The sequence below is a fragment of the Buteo buteo genome, chromosome 9, assembly GCF_964188355.1.
Source record: "Buteo buteo chromosome 9, bButBut1.hap1.1, whole genome shotgun sequence".
In the NCBI taxonomy this organism is placed as follows: domain Eukaryota; kingdom Metazoa; phylum Chordata; class Aves; order Accipitriformes; family Accipitridae; genus Buteo; species Buteo buteo.
This window is the reverse complement of record NC_134179.1, coordinates 30,749,603-30,770,830: the sequence shown is the minus strand read 5'-3', so window position 1 is coordinate 30,770,830 and position 21,228 is coordinate 30,749,603. Positions and strand designations below refer to the sequence as shown.

Below are 21,228 nucleotides of genomic sequence, written 5' to 3'. Positions count from 1 at the left end.
TTTTGAGATAAGCACTTGAAACAGTGAAATTGGGTGTAGTCATCTGCTACTGTGTCAGTATATCCCATTCCTGCTCTTAGCAGGACTCTGGATTCTTGGGATGCATAATTGTACTTAATTTATTTTTGTAATGAACTTGTGTTCCCAAATTTAACTTTGTTTAGATAGTTTATACACAGTTTCTCATGTAGTTTTGCATTTATTTTGTGTTTTAAAACTATATCATTTATCTGACAAGTTAAATAGTTCAAAATTCATTTTTGCAAAGGAAAGAATGTTCTGTTCTCTTCACATTAATATTTTACATCATTCCAAGGTGGCTTTAAGCTCAGGACTGCACTACAGTTTAGATGTATAATTTTTTCTTCTCTGGCTTTTCACGTGAAAAGAGGCAAATCAGTTTTATGGTGTAGATTTCTCACAGTAGTTCACAAAGCAGGGACCTATAATCAGAATGGGTGGGAACTGAGTGGAAGGGATGTTAAGTAACCTGATGAACAGCAGCAGCAATTTAGGTCCTGTGAAGTGACCCAGGTCATGGAAAGGAGATGTTAAGAAGGCCAAGTAAAGTGTGGAAACTTTGGTGGGGGGTGTAAATAAATAAATAGGTAATTCACTTGACAAACATTTTACTTCATGAAATTTTTTTCAGTGACAGCCACTGTTATCACTTGCTGAGGTCTGAAGAATTGTTTCATAGAGCTTAACACCATGAGAATCAAAAGGGCCATCTACAAGTATGTGAGGAACAAGTTTTGTCTAAGAGAAATCTTAAGGCTAGTCATTCTCAGTACTGCTGAGTACTGCTGTAAATTGAAAATGTTAGTTGTCAGAGGAATGCACAAAACTGGTTTCCAGTTTGGTACACCGAGATTGGTACAGGAAGGGATGTGTGATGTATCAAGATCATGTTGAAGAAAGGATGTTTCCTTCGTTCGGGTTAGGGCAGGCCCAAGAGATCCAGGTTGTCTGGTTTGGTTCTGCCTTAGATCCTTTAAGATCCTGGGTGGATTATTCACGGTATTAAGTTATTTGAGGAAAACGACCAATATTGGCCTAATCTCTTGCTTAGATCACCTTGTGTTAAGTGGAAGTAACTGCTATGACTGTGTCAAGGCTTGCACACGTAGATTGGGTAATAATTGGGAGACAAAAGAATTGGAACCATGAACATATGGGAGAAGGAAGTTTTAGCTCACATGTCAGTGAGGGTTTTTATTTGGCGAGGGGGTTGGGGTAGGCATTTGGGAGACAGATTGCAAGGATCAGGGCTTGTGGTGGAATTGACAAGAGTCAGAAGTATCATGGACATCTTCAGCTCAATGGTGGGCCTCAGCCATGTTTGTCTTTCTGGGATGTTCCCCAAGGTAAAGTAAAAGTATAGTTTCCATTTCTTTCAGGTGAAAATGCAGTGCATAAGAACTGCAGTTAAGTTCCTTCTGTAATACGCTTCTAGCCAGTTAGAACTTAGTCTTACTTCATTAAAACTGACTTTAAATCCTGAAGGCATGTTTTTTATGGAACATGGAATAGTAATGATTTTTTTGTGCCACCCCGCCCCTGTAATTTCTACTGCAGTTTACCTTTAGCTAATAATCTACAGAATTTTATTTTTTCATTTCTTTTAAAGCAACTCTTTTGTTTAAAAGAAAATGAAAAAAGAAGAGTGAACATTTGTACTGAATATCTGTTTGGTGTCTTTTAACCCTTAACATTTTTGTTAATGTACTTAATCTCCATATAGTAAGTAATAGATTTACTATTCTTGCTTTTTGATCAGTGATTTCTGTCTAATTGTAAAGCCTTTTATATCCATGCTGTAGAGTATTTCATAAGCTAACGTCCTAGTATTTTGATTGACGTGAATGTGTCTCTTGACAGTTTGCAGTACTACTCTTTGGGTAGGTCAAGTAGACAAGAAGGCTACACAGCAAGATTTAACTAACTTGTTTGAAGAATTTGGACAAATAGAGTCAATTAATGTAAGTAAGCATGTTATCATGCATTTTCAGGGATTACAGACAAGTAACTTAAACATGCTTATGCCTCTGAATTCCTTTTAGCAGCTTAAGCTTGTATTTAGGAGACTTTGTTATCACTGTTTAAAAACTGTGGCTATGATATTTGCTTGTTGGTTTCCATGTACTGTCTTTTGAAGCAATAAAGATAGTACACTTCGTAGTAAAATGGCTTTTCCAAAGCACTAACAATTTACAGTTTTTTTAAACCAGGGTCTTAACAAGTAAGTTATGCCTTTTCTCTTTTTGTGATGTGGCATGAGGCAAGTATCATTTTTCCTTGGACTAATGAACACAAACGTATCCACATTGTTCTTGGTTACGTTCCATGCACAGGGTTCCTTAAGTGGTATCAATGTGGATAAAACATTGAGAAGAAAAGAAATTGTACTGTAAGCAAGTGTTTATTCTAAAATATGACAATTAAAAAGATGCTTATAATTTGGAGATACTTCTGTCATTATTTGGAGTAATTAAGGTTTAGATATTTAGAGTCGTACTTCAGTGTTGCCTATAATTCAGCTTCAAGAGAAGGTATTTTTCTCCTAAAGTAACATACATGCATGAGAGAAATTTGGGTTTTTTGTCTTTCGCTCCAGCAGTTTTAAAGTGCTTCTCATGCAATTTAATTCATTTCAGATAATATTTTTACTATTTTTCCTATCCCGTTAATATATTCAAATATATAATTAATAAGGAGTAGGTTTTGTGGCAAAATAGGTTTTCTTTTAAAAAGCTTCACAAGTCAAAAAAACCCCATAGCCTGACACTTCAGCCTCATTTTGATTTGCATATTTTTATAAGAATTGCACTAAAATCTGTCATCTTACATGTTTTTTTCGTTATGTTACTGTGTGTTCCTAACCAACATAAAAGCACACCTATATTTTTGACTAAAACTAAAATAAGCAGTTGTCATACATGATTTGCAAACTTTCAAAGATTACATGCCACATCATACTTCTCTTTCCTAAATAAAACATTAAAGCTAGTGGAAATCACACTTCAGGAATGAGGACTCTACCCTTCAAAAGTGCAAGGTACTTTTAATCACAGAGTTTGCACCTTGGTGAAGGGTTATTGCTCAGCTTGCAGTGAATGTGGAGCTTTATAAGAGGTAGCAACCTCTGATTTTCTGCAGTTGTCATAGCATAGCTCCCAGTTCTTGCGTGCTCCATGTTGTTGAAATCTTTCATGTCATTTTTAGCATCCATTCTTCAGCTTGCTGCTGCTTCTTGAAAATGTTATAACCGAAGTACCCTGCCAGTAACAGTCTTAAGTTTTGCTGATGCTCAAAATTGTTAATGTTGCTGATTAAGGTGATGATTGTTTACAGTGTAAGCCTTTCCTTTTTTAGTATGAGTATTCACTCAGTGTAGTTACATAATCTGAAGTACTGGTTTTCCTACTTTTTAAGACCATTGCTTTTTTTCCATAGATGATTCCCCCAAGAGGTTGTGCTTATGTCTGTATGGTTCACAGACAAGATGCGTATCGTGCTCTTCAGAAACTTAGTTCTGGGTCCTATAAAATAGGATCTAAAATTATTAAGGTAAGTTGATTTTAATCTAAGGATGCTGTCTATTTCAAATGCAGTACAGTTTTAATATGATGATTTGTCATTTAGCAGCTGTTCATTCAAACGTACAACATAGGGAAGAATAATGAAGCAGTAAGATGTAAATTGTTTTCTTTCCTCTCTCTCTAAAATGCAGCTTTTAACAGGCGATATGAAAGATAGTAAAATGAAGTTACGACTTGATACCTAGGAAATACTTGGAGAACATTTTACGTGCGTGCTAGTAATAAGAGTACAAGGCTGTAAACAACCTAAGTCCTGTACCTGACCATATGGATCACTTAATATTAAATTTTACAGTAATCTTGGTATATGATTAAATGTTGTGGGTTTTTCTACTTTCTTTGATGCTTTAGGATGAGTCCTTGAAATACTGTATTTTTAATTTCCCAATATATATGTTAGAACTAATGTAGAACAAATTTAAGCTTTTTGATGTAATTGGTCTTCCACATATGTGTTGCAGAGCCCAGATAAACTTCCTACAGGTTCATTTAAAATTAAAAACTTTAATAAATAGACACTGAAGATTGATCTGCAGTGACAGAAACATGAAGGAAATGATCTAAAATATTCTGTTCACAGGTTATATGATTTAACCAGATTATCTGGTTGGGTTTTATTTTTAGATTGCCTGGGCTTTGAACAAAGGTGTGAAAACAGAATACAAGCAATTCTGGGATGTGGATCTGGGAGTTTCATATATTCCTTGGGAGAAAGTAAAATTGGATGATTTGGAGGGCTTTGCTGAAGGTGGCATGATTGATCAGGAAACAGTAAATACAGGTACAGATGTTAACAGTGATTCTGATAGTTAGAAAATTTATTTATTGTGGTAATTGCAAATCCTCAAAGTTTATTGTTTTAGGTAATATGTAGTCTCTTTCAATTTACGTATTTTACTAGCTACTTGTTTACAATATAAATGGCACTGTAATCATGAAATCTAGATTGTCTTTGTAGATGAGTAACTAGTTGATTGTCATGACAATGAGGAATTGGTGACAAAGGAGAGTTAATTTAAGCAAGTTAATAAAGTTAGCATTTTTTAAAAACAGTTATGAATTTACGTTTTACTCATTTCCAAGTATGTAAAATATTAATTTGTCTAGAAATAATGATCTGCTTGTGGTTATGAAAAGTCTCACATTGAGGTATAAGACTTAAGTTGGAGTTGGAACTTGTCCAAATAGGCACAGCTTAGCTGAACGTTAAGGTATTTCCTCCATAAATTTGAAGAGACAGGAAAGCAAGTAATGTTAGACCTTACTCTGAAACCCAGGTAACTGAGAGGTTTGTTTAGGTTTGTAAAAGATTCACGAGTCCTCTGCTTTCTGGAGATGGATCTAGCAACAAATGACTGCACTATACTGAAGTAAACACTAGATTAAGACTGTTTTGTAATAGCGACAATAATTTTTCAGGTATAAAAGCAGTCTTGCTTTGAGTAAAAACTGAATATAAATGACAAAAATTAAAACATGGAACATTACTGAAATACATTCACTATGTTATACTTGAGAAACAAAACTTTTTGAGGAAGTGGCAGAAGGAAGAAATGGGGGTTGGGGTAAGGTTTGTTTAACATTCTCTGTCATTGTACAGTAGCCAGCTGATAACACAGATACGTTAACAACAACAGTTTTTAGAGAACTGGAGCGTGCTTTATATTACAAATTATTAACGGAAAGATTAGTGAAAAAAATTGGCAAGTTTTGAAAAATCAGTTTTTATACAGTCTTAATTCAACAGAGTATTGCAGGTGATTAAAGATATTTTACATTCTTTAAAATATATAATAATAAATAATAGCACTTGCTTCTCTTCATAATAAGTTTGGGGGTTATTTGTAATGAATCTGTATAGATACCAGATTAAAATTTACTGTTTAAGAAGGAAGAGGACTTTTTAGTATTTAAACAAAAATAATGTATTAATTATCTTTTTATATTAAAAATATACCTTTTTTTAAAGAATGGGAAACAGCCAGAAGCTCAGAAGCTGCTAAAGAAAATATTCAAACTACACAGAGTGCTGCAGTTGATAAGAGTACAGTTATTACAACACAGACAGAAGCTTACACGCAACCAGTCACTATGCTGCAGGTTTGTATTGGTCTTGAGTTTGCAAAAACCCCACAGAACTGGAGGACAAGCTTTTTATTCAATATAGATAAATTTTAATGATGAGTTAAATTACTTAAAAATACTTAAGTCCTATGCCCATGTGTGTTTCTTTCTAAAATATTTTAGAGTAGAATCAGTTGCCGTGGTTGAGCAAAATCTTTAGATTCTTGCACAACATATCCCAAACCTGTGTACAATCTCAAATGAAGGCTTAACTGTTGAAGACAGAGCAATTGTAAAAAAAATAAAATAAAATATTGGCACATTAGTTTTTTAAGGAGAAATTAAAATGAGCCTACAGAAAGTATTTTGCTTATAGAGCAAAGCATCCTTCTGTAAGCTATGCAATGCAGTAATCTTTTTTTCACTTGGGCTTGTTTCTTCTCTACCGATGTGCTTTTCCCCATATCAGCTTTGAATGTAAGTTTAATTATTTTCTCAGTAATTTTGGGCAGGATTTTATAGGGACGGTCTCATCTTTAAAATATCTGATTATTCAAGTAGTGTGCTGTTGAACTCCATATGCAGTAATTCATAAGAGTCTTCACTGTATGTTTTTTCCTACTGCTAAACCAGAGAATTTTTATTAACATCCAGTTAGTAACAAGGTATTGTGGAAGGCTAGAAAAATACAGCGTAATTTTTCTTCAGTATATTACACTATACATGTTTATCAAGTATAAATAAAAAATGCTTTTTGTCAAACTCTTTAAATCTTTTTTATAATGACTATATGAAATTGTAAAATGAGAAGCAGTTGCTTAATACAATTTTTTTTGCATTCATGTTATTACTGTTTATCTTCCCTAACGTGTCTAGAAATTTCCAATACTTGAGCTTACATGAAATTACTATGAAAGTTAACGTATTTGCATTTACTTGCATTGAATTTTGAGCTTTTTTTCTTTTCACAAAAATTGTCTTCAGTATTCTTTTTTCATCTGTCTCTTAGTGTACACTGTGATCAGTATATATTTAAATACAGATATATATTGCTTTTATTCTGCTGCTAATTACTTGCAATGATGCTGCACTGTATCTAAACACGTAGCTCAGACAGAATTTTGAGAAATATTCAGTAATTTTCAGGATTTCATCAGGATTATTAACCTTATAAATACATACACTAAACTGAACTTTCCAGTACTGTTCTAAAATATGTAAAATTTTCTAATGAGAATAGAATCACTGTTTTCTAAGTGCTTCCAGTTTGCCACAGTACCTACATTTTCCTTCCTGTTCTCTATCTGTCTCCCTTTCTGCATTCGCCTCTCTCCCATAGGTAAATTTTTATTCCTGAATAATACAGCATTTAACCATGTATTTTTCTGTTCTTTTAGACTAAAGAAAAGGTAGCATAGGATTCTTCCAGTGTCCTTGTTTACTTGCAGTGTAGGTACCATTTCAGAATGCACTTTAATTCTTCAGGGTATTCAGAATATATACAAAGCCTTTGGTACATTTAGGGCTTAACACGAATTGCACTCGAATCAGTTTGTCCCTCTTTCAGTGTCATTGTATACTGTTAAGTATTGAAGTTGCTTGTTTTTTCTTTCCATGAAAAAAGATTCCAGTAGCTCCAGCTGTGCCTGCTGTTAGCTTGGTTCCACCTGCGTTTCCTGTCACAATGTCTGTCCCTCCTCCTGGTTATAGTGCAATTCCTCCTCCACCCTTCTTGCGAGCGAGTTTCAACCCTTCACAGCCACCTCCAGGTAAGTTACTAAAAATGAAGTTGAGTATGTAATGAATATACTCAGTTTGTATGCTTCTATATACATCCTGCTTTGCATAGTTTTCCATCAGCTACTGGTTACTGTTTGAACCAGTTGACCTTTGAATCTTTAATTTTAATCTAGTATGAAATTTCCTATGTCTAACTTAATGTTATTTTAACCAGTGTATTCTGTCAAGAATAGGAATTACAGCAGAATTTTTTTTGAACTTTCATAAAAATGAACATTTTAAAATCCTTAAGATTAATCTCCTTTCTTTAGAAACTTTTGAAACTCTTCATTTTCTTCTTTGGATATTGCTGGCAGAAATCACTTTAAGATGCACATGCAGATCATCTACAGTAAAGATGGGGTTGTTTTTGAAAACAATAACCACTGTTACCTCTTCCTATACACTTGTTGTTTGCTAGTCTTCAGTGATGCAGCTTTTCAGGATAATGTAGGCAAGCTTTTACTGCAAAACTTTATTTGCTTGCCTTGTAATAATTTGTCGGTTTTTTTCCTTATAGGTTATATGCCTCCCCCAGTTCCACCTGTGGTCCCCCCACCTGTTGTCCCGCCACCTGTTGTCCCACCAGTTGTTCCAACACGTAAGTTTGATTCTTCTAGTAGTTGTTTGTGTGTTATGAGAAACTTACTGTGGAGTTAGTGGGGAAAAAAATGTAGCAAATTAATTTTTTATTATTTGTGTGCATAGTTCAATATTTAAACCTGCCTCTAACATATGTATCTGTTACTTGAGCTATTTGGTGTTAGTCACTGAATAATTCGTAATTATTTTTGCTTAGCGTTTTAACTGTATTCATTTAATGTTTAAAAATATCTGTTCAAGAATACTGATGGCTTAGGTTGCCTGCAGTTCATGGTCTCTACAAAAAACTAAATAATACAGTGCTGATTGAGGGTAAGAAATTATTATAAAAAAATGTAACACTTAGGGTAATTAATTTCACTTATTTTGATTTGTCAGCCTGTCCTTTGCCAAACTAATCTTGAAGGCTTGAATATATGATTACTGTGATACATTTCTGTTATTTCTCTACAGCTTTAGTCCAGCCTCCATTACCAATTGCACAAGAGACAATGAAGGATGTTCCTTTTACTAGCCTTGTTCTACCAGTTGGCACAGTTACTAGCAATCTATCTACTCCAACGTTATCTGCTGGAAGTGTTTTTAATCCTCTGCCAATCAACAAACCAGAATCAGATGAAAAGGGGTCACATCTTGCAGACCTTCAGATTTCTTCCAGTGAAAACAGTAGATCTGGTAAGAAATGTCTTTATTGTCTGATACGATTGCATACAGGAAACATCATACTTCTGAGGGTTTTTTTTTTCAGATCGTAGTCCATTGTACTAATAACTACAGAGTAGGAAGTTTTAGGCTGAGTATCATTTTCAATTTAAGTTGGTGCAGTAGTGGGAACCATCTTTGTCATCATCTGATCATTGATTTCTAGCAGCTTATGCTCAGAGATGTTCTCTTCGTAGACTCAAGAAGTAAAGCTGAGACTTGGAGCCCTTTAGAAAACTTGTTAAAAGTGCATTCTTACTACACAAGTGGCAATAGAAGGGAGCAGGAGAGGGTAGGATAGTGTAAAATTTATAGAATTATATCAAAGATTTTAATACTTCCCTTGCATAATTTGGATGATAGCTGTGGGGTTTGTCAATTTTAAGCTGCTGTACATTCTTTAGTGTGTAGAGACGCTCATTTCTGTGGCATAATGTGTGTTTATCACTAATGTGATTAAAATTATGTATGTTCATTATAGAAACTGAGACAGGTCTTGTCAGCAGTATCATCACTGAATGAATTAACTGAATATGAATTAAGCTGCATTTTGTTTTGAATGCTATGTGTTACACTGGCATTTTCTATTAACTGTTGTTCTTGTTGCTGCATTTTAGTGCAAAGTGATGTCTCAAGTAGCTCTGGACTCGTTGGAGGAGTGCAGCCACCCAGCGTCTCAAGCAGTTCTGGGATTACTGGAGAAGGGCAACCACCCAGCGTCTCAAGTAGCTCTGGACTTGCAGGAGGAGTACAGCCACCCAGTGTTTCAAGCAGCTCTGGACTTGTAGGAGTGCAACCACCAACTGTTTCAAGCAGTTCTGGCCTTGCAGGAGGAGTGCAGCTACCTACTGTCTCCAGTAGCTCTTCTCTTGCTGGTGGAGTTCAGCCACCCAGTGTCTCAAGTAGCTCTGGACTCATGGCTGGAGTGCAACCACCAAACGTCTCCAGTAGCTCAGGGCTTCTAGCTGGAGTGCATCCACCCAGCGTCTCAAGCAGCCCTGGCCTTCTGACAGGAATGCAGCCACCCAGTGTCTCAAGCAGCTCAGGAGTTCTGGTAGGAGTACAGCCACCAAGTGTTTCGAGCAACTCTGGGCTTCTCATAATGCCACCACCTAATGTTTCAAGTAGTTCTGGACTTATGGGAGTGCCACCACCAAATATTTCAAGTAGTTCTGGACTTCTGGCAATGCAGCATCCAGCTGGGGTTCAAAACATGCCTCATTTAAATATTAGTAGTCAAAGGATGCCGGGAATGCCTCTTATAGATATCCGTCCAGGCCTAATGCCCCATTCGCCTGGACCAAGGTTTCCATTAATGCAGCCAGGAATGCCACCGCAGCGTAGTATTCCTCCTCCAGCAATCCTTGATCCATCTCTTCACCCACCACCTCGAGGTCCTTTTCCTCCAGGAGATATTTTTAATCAAACAGAAAGACCTTTTGGAACACCAGGAAGACAAAACATTGATAGCATTTCTAATCCAGAGAAAAGACTACCGCTTGGAGGTGATAACATTCAGCAGGAAGGAGACAGAGATTATCGCTTTCCTCCAGTGGAAAACAGAGATAATCTTAACAGACCATCTCCAGCGGATGTCAGAGATTCTGTTGGACGACCACCAGTTGATCCAAGAGAAGGCATAGGAAGGCCTCCAGTAGATGGAAGAGAACACTTTGCAAGACCACATGTAGACATGAGAGAAAATTTTGGAAGACCGGGTATAGATAACCTTGGTCGAAGAGAGCATTTTGGTTTCAATTCAGACAAGCACTGGGGACAGAGAGGAGATTATGATGAAAGAGAGCACCATGCCTTTCCTATTTATGGTGGCCCTAAAGGCTTCCATGAAGACAGAGAGAGGTTTCGGCATGTAAACTATAGGTTTGATAGTAGAAGTGGTCCCAATTGGAATAGAGGATTTGAACAAGATGCTCACAGAGATTTTGATGACCGCAGAAGACCCTGGGAAAGACAGAGGGATAGGGATGACAGAGATTTTAATTTTTGCAGAGAAATTAATGGGAACAGGTTTGGAAGAGACAGAATGTCAAACAACTGGATCCCCCCTCCACATCCACGGGTTTTTGAATATTTTGATGGGGCCACTTCCCAACGCAAAGCCGATAATATGCCCCAGGTAAACGGTGAAAATACAGAGACAGAAAGTCAGCCACCAACTGCACAGGTGCAGGATGATCCAGAACTTTATGAAAAACTGACATCTTCCGTCGAGATAAACAAAGAGAAGAGTGACACAGAAGCTGATATAGAAAGTGAACCAGTGGTAGAAAGCACAGAAACTGAGGGGACATAATCATCACTCAGTAGGTAAAAGATACCTTTTGTAAAGTTGTCATCTCTCTGTAATAGATAAATGGCTGACTGGACCGTAGCAGTTCACTTTTGTCTGCCAGAATTAAGTTAATCTGATGTTCATGTTCATCTTTCACTTAAATAACTGTACAACTGACTTGTATAGAACACTGTTCTTAATTTGAACATGGTAGGTAAACTTTTTTTTATTTCTCTGGTAAAGCATAAATTTTCCCCCACTTGCTTTTAATTTCACAAAGATAAAATAACAGCTTGTCAAACAAAGACTTCCTATGGAAGAAAATGGAATTTTTTAGATACTACCCTTAGGTTGGCTATCGAAATTGTTATACTTGAAAACAGGTGCTGGTGTATCTTGTCCGTGTTTTTAGGCTGCTGCAGAATCTTAAAGTATAGACAAAGCTGTGATATTTTATGTTCCTACAATTTGGCAGAAAATGAAATGGCCCATGTTATATAAGGAGCATAACACAGAGATTAAAAGTGATTTTGTAAAATCTACACTATAGTCTCTGTTTTCTCTAAAGTAAGTGTTTGTGATTTGTTCCTCGTACTGCAGTGGGTTTAAAAAAAATGAAAAAATACATTTTAATGTTGGGTGCATTTTGTTTTTAGATGCCAATAAAGCATATTTGTTTGATAACAGTGTTCTAGGTATTGTATTTTTTTAAAAACCTGCAAGCTCTAAAAACTTGGAATCAGCTATAATATGTGCTTAGCTAGTCGTTGCAAAAGGTTTATATTACTTTTGTAAGACCAATGCAACAGTTATATGTGCAAGAAGCATATGGTTTTTAGATCGAAAATCATGCAGTCATATTAGTTTATGTAAATAATATATGTATGTAAATATTTGTGTAAACTGTTTGTAGATACAACTTTTTCTGTGCGTGCCTGTGTATGTGCACACACTCACAGAATACTGTAGACAGTTCAATAAAACTGAAATGAAACTAGGTTGTAAAAAGTTGCCTTTCACCTTCTTTAGGTAGTAAGATAACAAAACTTACTTCACTGCAATACTGTCAAGCTTATATTTACCTTCTCATGCTTATTGTTATGATGTTCTTGCTACTTCTAGAAGGTGGAACATGATGTACTGTAAGAATATACAGTAGGATTTTAGCTTACTTTTTAAAATGCAGATATGCATGAAGCCAAACCTTAAGCAAATATTTGCATTGTCTTATTTTGTAATATATTTGGTATTCTGGATAGATAGTGGTAGTGTTCCAGTACTTTGTGGTTATTTGTTTTTAGTGATTCAAAGTCCAGAAATGTTGCACGAAAAGTAAAAAGCTGTTGTTGGTCTAAAAAACCCTACATGTTTTTAACAGAAATAAGGGGGGCTTTGTGTTTTGATGGCTTAATATTGGAGTAGAACCTCTTGTTAAATTGTTGAGATGAATTGGCTGCTTAGGTAAATTAGTAGTTCTATTCTCTCCTGTTTCACCTACTTTGCTGCTTGTGTATCCTTTAAATTGGTGGTGAAAGATTTGGCTCTAGGGTAATGCCAGATTTTCAATTTGTTTCACTGAAGTGCATTTCACCAACTTCTTTCAACATAACTTTTGTTAAAATTCTGTGTCTGAAAGCATCCTTTCACTCAGTTTTGAGAAAGTTGGTTTTCTTTTGCATAATAGGATCCAAGGGTAGATTCTGTTACATGAATGCCCCTTTGGTAGAAGAAACATTTGTAGCTCAGATCAGAATTTTGATCTTTAACATTAAAAAGTTAACATGCAAGTTTTAATTCCCCTTCTGCTTCCCCCAAAGGGATCAAAGTATGAGAATGTCACATGAGTGTAAAGCATAAGCATGTCTTTGTAGAAGCAAGTTACGCATGTGTGTGTTGCCCTCTCCCTCTGGGAGGTGGAGTATTTTTTTCATGCTGTGTCATGGTTCAGTTTTTCAATTACAAGGACTTTTATTCTGGATAGTAAACAAACTGTCAGCTTAATGAAGGTAGCCTTTTGAAAGAGTGGACTTGAATGAATGATTCTTTATCTACTGTGCAAGTAGTAGTTATTAGGATGTAGTGAGGTATGCATTAAATAACTATTGCTTTGTAATAGACCTTGCTGATGTGTTTATTACCAGAACGTGTCTCGGGAGTTGAGATGAACAATGTTTAAGGTAAAATACCTTCATGAGCAGACTCTGGCTCAAAGAATTTGACTGATGCTGCTGCACCACCTACTAGTAGTATTCTGGTCAGGCAGATATGGTTGTGTGAAAGTCCAAATGCACGAAATAGCTATAAAGGGTACTTTATGAATTTAAGAGATTTTCTTTATTTCATTTTAATACGTGCAGTTTGAAAAGGCTTCAGTCATATAGACCACATAAATACGCAGATCAAACACATATTGGCAGTAGCTTTTCTTTTCAAGCATTTTGTTAAATGCCTCTTTGAAAGTTAATCTGTTTTTGTTTTTCTAAACTGGGACTGGCAGTATGCTGAATTGCTCATAATATGATGGTTTAGGTAAATTACTACGTGAGAGATGTTAAACAATTTGGTTGGGAGTGGTATAAAACAATGTATTATTTAATGATTTTTCATCTTTGTTAATATCTTTCAAGCATTAATAAATTGGCTACTGTACATATGTGTTATACCATCAATTTCTAACAGCTATTTTATTTTTTTGTAGAATAAAAGTTTGTTGTACAGTGTTCAGTTGCATCATGTTTACAGCTAGAATGGTTCCATTTCTTATTTTATTAATGTAGACTGCAGACAAATGCTATCAAAATAGCCATATTCAGAAACTCAGAAGGGACTTAATATTACCGAAACAGTATGGTTTCTTTATCTTGCCAGTAGGAATTTTTAAATCTTTTAGAGTTTAAGTGAAGACTTTCTTTTTTCACTGTAGATTAAGCCATCATAAGCCAACAGGTGCACTGAAAGGAGCAGTCCTGAGATCCAGATCAGTTCTTTGATGTGGTTCACAGTAGTGACATGTATTTTTTGCTGATACAAAGGAAAGAGTGAGAATGGGACAGAAAGAAGATGGGCCCCAGGCATTTGGGCAGCAGTTCTGACTTATGTGTGTTTAAAACTTTCTTTAGTGGTGACAGGTGTCGATTCTAGCAACTGAAGAAGCTGATATACTATTTACATAAGTAACATACATATTGAAAAATACTTCAGCTAGCTTTGCAAGCAACGCAATATATTTAGGCATGTACATTTACTTGAAAACCTTATGCATTAGTTGATGTATTTATTACCTTTTTAAACAGACTGTAATTCTGATCTTTCAGTGTACTGTATTTGAGCAGAATGCTATGTCCGTAAAGATTGCAAAGATGAAATATAGCCTTCATTTGCTATAAGGACATGATTTCTTTGCTGAAGCCTCTTTCTGTGAGATATTTGTACACTTCCATTTTTATATGTAGTGCTTCACATTGTTATTATAAACTCAAGAGAATAGATTCTGTAAGATTCCTTTGCTTTAGTAGAGTACTATACCATTCTTCAAGGCATTTCAGTGATTTAAATGGCTTTATTTATGAAGTTAAGGTACTCTTACCCTGAATAAGGCAAGACGGGCATACTTGTAATCAAGCCTATAGTGTGGCATGCATGGGCATTACGTAAGCACAGTTGGAAAATTATCAAATAAACTTTCTGTAGAAGGTATTTATAAAATAAGCCAATTTATTGCAGAATTCTCTCAAAATACAGTGTCAGCAGTTTTGAAACATGTGCAAGTGTAGGTTATGCCGGTCAACACTTAAAGCACTCAGTTTCTTGATTCATGTTCCACTAACTCAAATCTTTGGGGTAATTTTATTTGAAACTGGTAAAAATGGATCCCAAATTTCATTCTTTGTATTTAAGGGTGTATGTATGTAAGGGTGACTTTTTTGTCTCTTGATAACGGGAGCTGAACAGATACAATTTTAAAACCTATTCAGAGTATCTGGAGTCATCAAGAAGAACTAGGACAATTTTTTGTTATTGTTAATTCAGGTAATGAAAGGGTCTTTCTTTCCTTCTTGACAGCTATTGCTGATTCTTTGAATTTTACATTAGTCACATTTTCCTCTCAAGTGCTGAGCTTTCACAAGCAAGCATGTACTGGGAAGCCATCTGCTTGTGTAGGTGATTGATTTAAAAGGCATAAAGGCAGGATATTCTTTTTTAATTTGAAGCTATTTATTTCAACAAGAATGGCAAAAGCATCTTTCTGCCATGTTCTTTCACTATATTCATTCACATCAGCAGAAACTTTGCAGTGGCAAAGAGAATATCATGTTGCAAGACTTTCTTAATTGTAACTAGTCCTACATTTCTCCTTGAAGGGTTCTTTGTGATGTTTTTTGTTCCACTTAGTCTGTGCAAGTTCTTTGGGTACTGAGTAAACATTTTGAATCTTCTAACGTATATACATGATATTTCATAGTCAGGAAAAGTCAAGTAAAGCTACTAAAAAGAAAATTCATGACATCTCTTTAAAAGAAATAACTTCCAGCAAAGGTGTACAGGATCTGAAATGTGATTCTTGTCAGCAATAGGATGGTGTGAAAGTCTGTTAATAGTGGTTTTGTTGAAGTTGATAAGCTGTAAAACTGTATTTGCCATAATTCTTATATTCCTTTCTACTGTGCACAAACCTGATGAAAAAGGGTAGTCTCATTGAATGTCCTACTCTTAGTCTCTTTTAGATGCTCTGCTACCAAAGATTAAAGGAGGGGAAGGACCAGTCATCTGCACACTCTTAAAATTCAAGAGGTTGTTAAGATACCTTGTGCAGTTGAAGATGAATGTACTTTCTCCTTTTAAGAAATTTAAAATTCACATTTCAGCACTTGCATAGTAACAGTGGTGTTAGTGGTGTCACTGGTTTACTAATCTTAATCTGTACTTTTGTCATTTTTCTTTTAAAGTTAAATCACTAATGTTAATTTTAATTTTTTTCCTCTTCCTATTAGATGAAATCATACTAATTCCCTCAGACAAGGGACTATTTTGTGCTTTACAAAAAATTGTCTGGTCAGAGAGTATTTCAACCTTTAGATAGGTTAGCTGAACATTTTTTTCCTTCCTGTTGTAATGCTTTAATGCTGCAATCTTCCTCTTGAATGATTTTCTGTATGCATCTCTGTGTTACAACAGATATGTGTTCACATAAGCATGTATCGTATAACGGGTATGTGTTCACATTAGCATCTATCAAGCTTTCTGTTGAAATGAGGAAAAACTGAGACTCTTTAAGGTAGATGACTTGATATGTTTCTAAAACTAGGGTAAACTTCACAGCCATATTGATTTGTATACTGGAGCATTATAATTGTGTTGGAGTGTTATAATTGTGTGCAAGCCAGTGGAAAAAATCCTTAATAGGTGAAGAGTATTAAATGGGTATAGAATAGTTAACTTGGACATAGATTGGTAGGATTCACATAGGCCATAGATGCAGGGAATTTGGATCTCAATGTCACTTTCACACTGAAGGAGAGGTCATATTATAATTACATATGCGAAAATAAGAAATGTAGCTTTTTCTTGATAACAGCAGAAATTAAGTAGAAAATATCTTAGTGTATACCATCTCTTCTAAAAATCCATCTGCCTTTGTCTAGTCAAAGGAAGCTCTATCATTGTCACTTTAGTTGATCAAGGGAAAAATTAGATTATGATTATTAGATTTATGCTGTTTCTGAGGTAATCAGTTCTCTTTCAGCAATGCGGTGAAATGCAGTTTTAAGTGTGCCTTAAGTTTTTCCCTCTGAAAAGGAGCTTAAATTTCAAACTTTAGATAAAAATGTGGACAAAATCAGTACATTTTTGTCTGCAGAATTTGAAATGTACTTTTGGGTTCAGTGATTTTCTTCAAGAAAATCTTTGTCATTTCAGTAGTGTAAGTACATAAATACTAAAAGGACACCCAGCTTTAAAAATGTTTACTGAAAGTTTTACTAGCTTGTCCAGTTCATTTTTCATTTATTTTGACATGCTTGCAATACATTATTTTGTCAAGCGGTGCCATCACAGAATTCCTCTTACCACAAATTAGAATTACCTTTGAATTATATAATTCAATTGCATAATTATTTACATCTAGGACAATTGTAAGTCTTTCTCTTGAAATTTATGGATTTCTTCTACAGTATGACTACCAATACAGGAAATTCACTATTAAGAACACCTTATTGTTCAAGTTATCTGTGTTTAAAAGTAAAATACTGGAAACAAATTGAAATGCTTGCTGATTAATTTGGAATTTTGTTACTTATTAAAAGCAAAATAATGGCATCTTCTCAAATTTCATGTTGATCAAAAATTCACCGTACTAAAAATATGAAATTCATGGGCTGTGGTTCTGTGAATTGATAAAATGAGTGAGGCATCCATTATTTTTATTAGAATGTGAAATCTTGAAGTGATTAGGGTTAATATGTTAGTTATACAAAATATTGAAATGTAGTCTTAAGTTTTGTATACATTTCATACATGCTTTACACCTGCAGTCCTTGTTGCATGATCAGAACCACTGTGGAAAACACGGAAAGTGGCATGAAATGGCAAATTCTGGCAGACACCAAAAATGCTGTACAGATTGGATCTATGATGTAAACCAGTGGATAGATAATGTTGTTTCAGAGGCAGTAGCTTGTCAGGTAAAACCTCAGTTACAAAGCATGAATAAACCTTTCTTGTTTATATTTAATAAAAGTTAATGCATATATTCTGATTAAATATTCACTAATAAGCAAGCACGTATCCAAAGATTTTAAGTAGTCCTGAGCATTTTTCTTAATGTTAGTTGTACCTTAATTAAAAATAAACAAACAAACAAAAAACCCCAACAAAACAAAAAAACCAACCCAAACAAACAAAAAAAAACCAGACCCAAAACCCACCACAAAACACAGGAAGGTGTAAATATTTGTAAGACAACATTCTTGGAGAAATAACTTGATACAAATGTTAATATATTTATGTGGGTATTTGTAAGTAGTAGATACTGCAGAACTCAGGTAAAAGCATGATAAAGAACTATCTCACTTGTGAGGAATGTGCTGAACTGAGATGTCGGTGTAACATCCAAGACTTTTTTGTTCCTCGTTTGTGTTACTTCCCAGTCCAAATCTGACCTTGTTCAGGGTTCCACTCTGAAAGCTGATTAGAGGATCTTCTGATTAATGCATATGTATTTTGTCTAATATGGAATACATCGTATGTGTTGCATCACTGTAATACAGACACAGACAGCTAGTGGGAAGTTGAGAGTGATGTTGTTTAGTGGGCATGGTTGATGGTTGGACTCGATGATCTTGAAGGTCTTTTCCAACCTAAATGATTCTATGATTCTTTGATTGTTTGGGGCAAAACTACCAGAGAAATCAAAAGAGGAGATTACTGAATTGTGTGAACCACCAGTCTGAAACATTGCTGTTGAGGAATGTCTACTTAGTACAGAGATAATTACTGATTACTTTTAAGTATGTCAGTAGTTAAAAGGATGTATTTCACAGTAGTATCCCGATTTGAACAGTCCTAGCTACGGTATTGTTTGCTTTCTGCTATCTGTAGAAAATACAATTTTCTTAATGAAATTTATTACATTGCCTTTCATGTTATTTCTAGAGACTTTTTTTGAAGTCTTAAGTGCTTCAGTCTTAGTGTTAAAACAGTGTGATATACATCCTCACTTGTTTACCAGTGGGACATTGCCATTGGCTTCATTGGATCCAGAATTTCAAACCCATTGTCTTGTGTGTATCAGTTTCTTCTTGAGCAGCTTTTAGAAAAGCTGGTGGTAGAACATCATCTGGTTCTAGTTTCTTTTTTTTTTTTAAACTGCTTTTAAGCCTAAAGCCTTGGAGGGGATAATTTTTTTTTGTTTCAAATCCTGTTCCCCAGTGTATTTATGAGCAGGTAGCCCTAATAAAGACTGTTTCGAGATTCTGGGAGTATGGCGGAGTAGACTGCACAAAATGTCTGAAAAAAAAATTGTATGCACTGTACTTGTCTAGTCCTATGCTAGGAAGTTCATGGAGTGAAAGAAAGCAAGCAAATGAGAGCTAGTTAAACGCATTTGTCTCATCTTCTAGCTCTCCTAAAATGATCGTACTTTCTAAGTTGATCTTTTTAATGCAGCACATAGAGAAGCTCTGTAACACGCAGTCACTGATCATTTAGAATCCATTATGTCCTCTAGCTTTCTTTTCCCCATCTGCTTACTGCTTTTTTGAAAGGTTGTGTTTTACTTAAATAGCATTTTTTTCTTCAAATTATTTAAAGAAAAATGTTTTCTTTAAAGAATAAAGTTTTCTTATTTCATTTTAGAATGTGCTGCCTAGCTTTCCTCAATAAATTCCCTTCTCCAATGAAAAGTTCTTACATTTCTGTATTAACTAGAATAGAAATAAGAATGGATGACATGTAAAAAAAGAAATAAAATTTTTATCCAAAATTACATATTTTTGTCATGCTAGTCTGGTTCCAGCATGTTCAAAAACATAAGTAAACCAGCATTTTTCACACCACCTAGCAGTTTATGGTGTCTACGATGTGCTTAACTTTTCAAGTTGCGTAAGTTAGAGTGACCTCAGAAGCTGTGTCACGCAACACTTGCAAGACCTTGGCATTCACTACGCTGTGCATTTCCTTTCTCCATTCCTTACCTTGTTACCAAATATTTTAGTCTTTCTTACTCCCAGTGAAGAAATTTAACGAACAAATTGTCTGAAAATGATGAAAAATTTCACTTTTCCCAACTTTGAGAATTAATTTGTTCTAAATGTCTTTCATCTTGTGACAGGAAAGCAAGCAAACATAAATCCAAAAGGAACAAATATGCAAAAGCAATTATTTCTGGCATTTTATGGGTAAGAAAATAAGACCTAAGGAAAGTCTGCTAGAGTACTGGAAAGGTTTTCATTCATGGTTTGTTTTACCAACTGATTGGCTTTTTTTGAAAGCCACCTATTTGAAAATTATATTTTCTTAGATGTCCTTCCCAAGAAATTTCACTGTTGGCCTTTTGTGTCATTCAAATTTTTCAAAACTGGGACCTATTAAGCATCTTATAATACAGCTTTGAAATGATACATTTTGTCTTAGAGTAATTGTCTAACATTGACTTGAGGTACATACGACAAGATACACACTCCATTAGCATTTATTATTGTTAAACTATTGATGTATGTATATCCATTTTTACAGAAGCTTCTGGAAAGCTTAGCCACAGTATTTACAGTGTATACCATATGAAAGAAAACACAAAAGTACAGCATGAATTCTTCCTCTTGCTGTACTTGTTACAGTCATGGTGTTCCTCTAGCTGAAGCATCTTTGTTTTGTCTTCCACTCTTGCTGTGTCAAAGGAGTTTAAGTTAGACATGGGTGTCTTCACATGCAGATTTAAGTGCACATCATCTCTGATAATCATGTGAATTTTTAAAAATCTAAATATTAAGGTTCTAAATTTAGCTTGCTATGAAACACTTGGTTACACCAGATTTTTACACCATTTGGTGGTTAGGATCTTGTTTTTTGAAGTAAAATGAAACAAAATATTGCTGCATATGAGGAAGGGTTCAGTGTTGTTGATGATAAGTTTTGTTATGTGAGAGTATAAAGTTCCCAGCCTTACACTATAGAAAATGATGCTCTGGTAGACTGTGGCAGAGAAAGCCTTAATTATTCTGGCATTTGGCTGGAAAAACCACCTACCACAACTTTTCGTCTCAGGCTATGAGGTAACACAGGGAGTGCAAACTGGTCCAGGCAAACTGCCGTGCTTTACAGGTGCACAGGCGGACGCCCTGAGGGTGGGCTTGTCTTCAGCCATAGAGACACAAAGCTCCTGCTCACCTGCAGATCAAGGTTTTCTTCTCTGCCTGAGCCACAATAGTAGTATTACTACAGCATGCAGCACAATAGTCTTTTTACTGAACTTTGTCATGTGGTTAATATTTATAAATAGCAGAAGTATTTGAAGTTAACTAATATAGTTTTAGAGTTAATCATTGCTGGCAAGTCAGATTTGTGAACCAGGTGCTCTACTTGAAAGGAACCCTGCAAGCAAGAAAGATGAGAGATGATTAAACCACTGTAGGTGCCTGTTTGGATTGTTCTGAAACAGAATTATACCTGAAGATGTTATAGGTATGTGAT

At 35.2% G+C, this 21,228-nt stretch overlaps 1 protein-coding gene across 7 annotated transcripts in view; it reads left to right on the top strand.

The window, feature by feature from the left end:
* Window positions 1-21,228, top strand: part of SCAF8 (SR-related CTD associated factor 8) — a 102,146-nt gene that overhangs the window by 48,108 nt on the left and 32,810 nt on the right. For 5 of the 7 annotated variants that reach the window (XM_075035952.1, XM_075035953.1, XM_075035954.1 and 2 more), the window contains 8 exons: window positions 1,882-1,982; window positions 3,457-3,570; window positions 4,227-4,383; window positions 5,572-5,702; window positions 7,291-7,435; window positions 7,966-8,046; window positions 8,502-8,723; window positions 9,368-11,727. In XM_075035952.1, coding sequence (XP_074892053.1) covers window positions 1,882-1,982; window positions 3,457-3,570; window positions 4,227-4,383; window positions 5,572-5,702; window positions 7,291-7,435; window positions 7,966-8,046; window positions 8,502-8,723; window positions 9,368-11,064 — 2,648 coding nt within the window. In that variant the 3' untranslated portion in view covers window positions 11,065-11,727. Of the gene's footprint in view, window positions 1-1,881; window positions 1,983-3,456; window positions 3,571-4,226; window positions 4,384-5,571; window positions 5,703-7,290; window positions 7,436-7,965; window positions 8,047-8,501; window positions 8,724-9,367; window positions 11,728-21,228 lie in introns of those variants that run through there. The other 2 variants (XR_012651671.1, XM_075035951.1) reach the window with 1 other exon arrangement.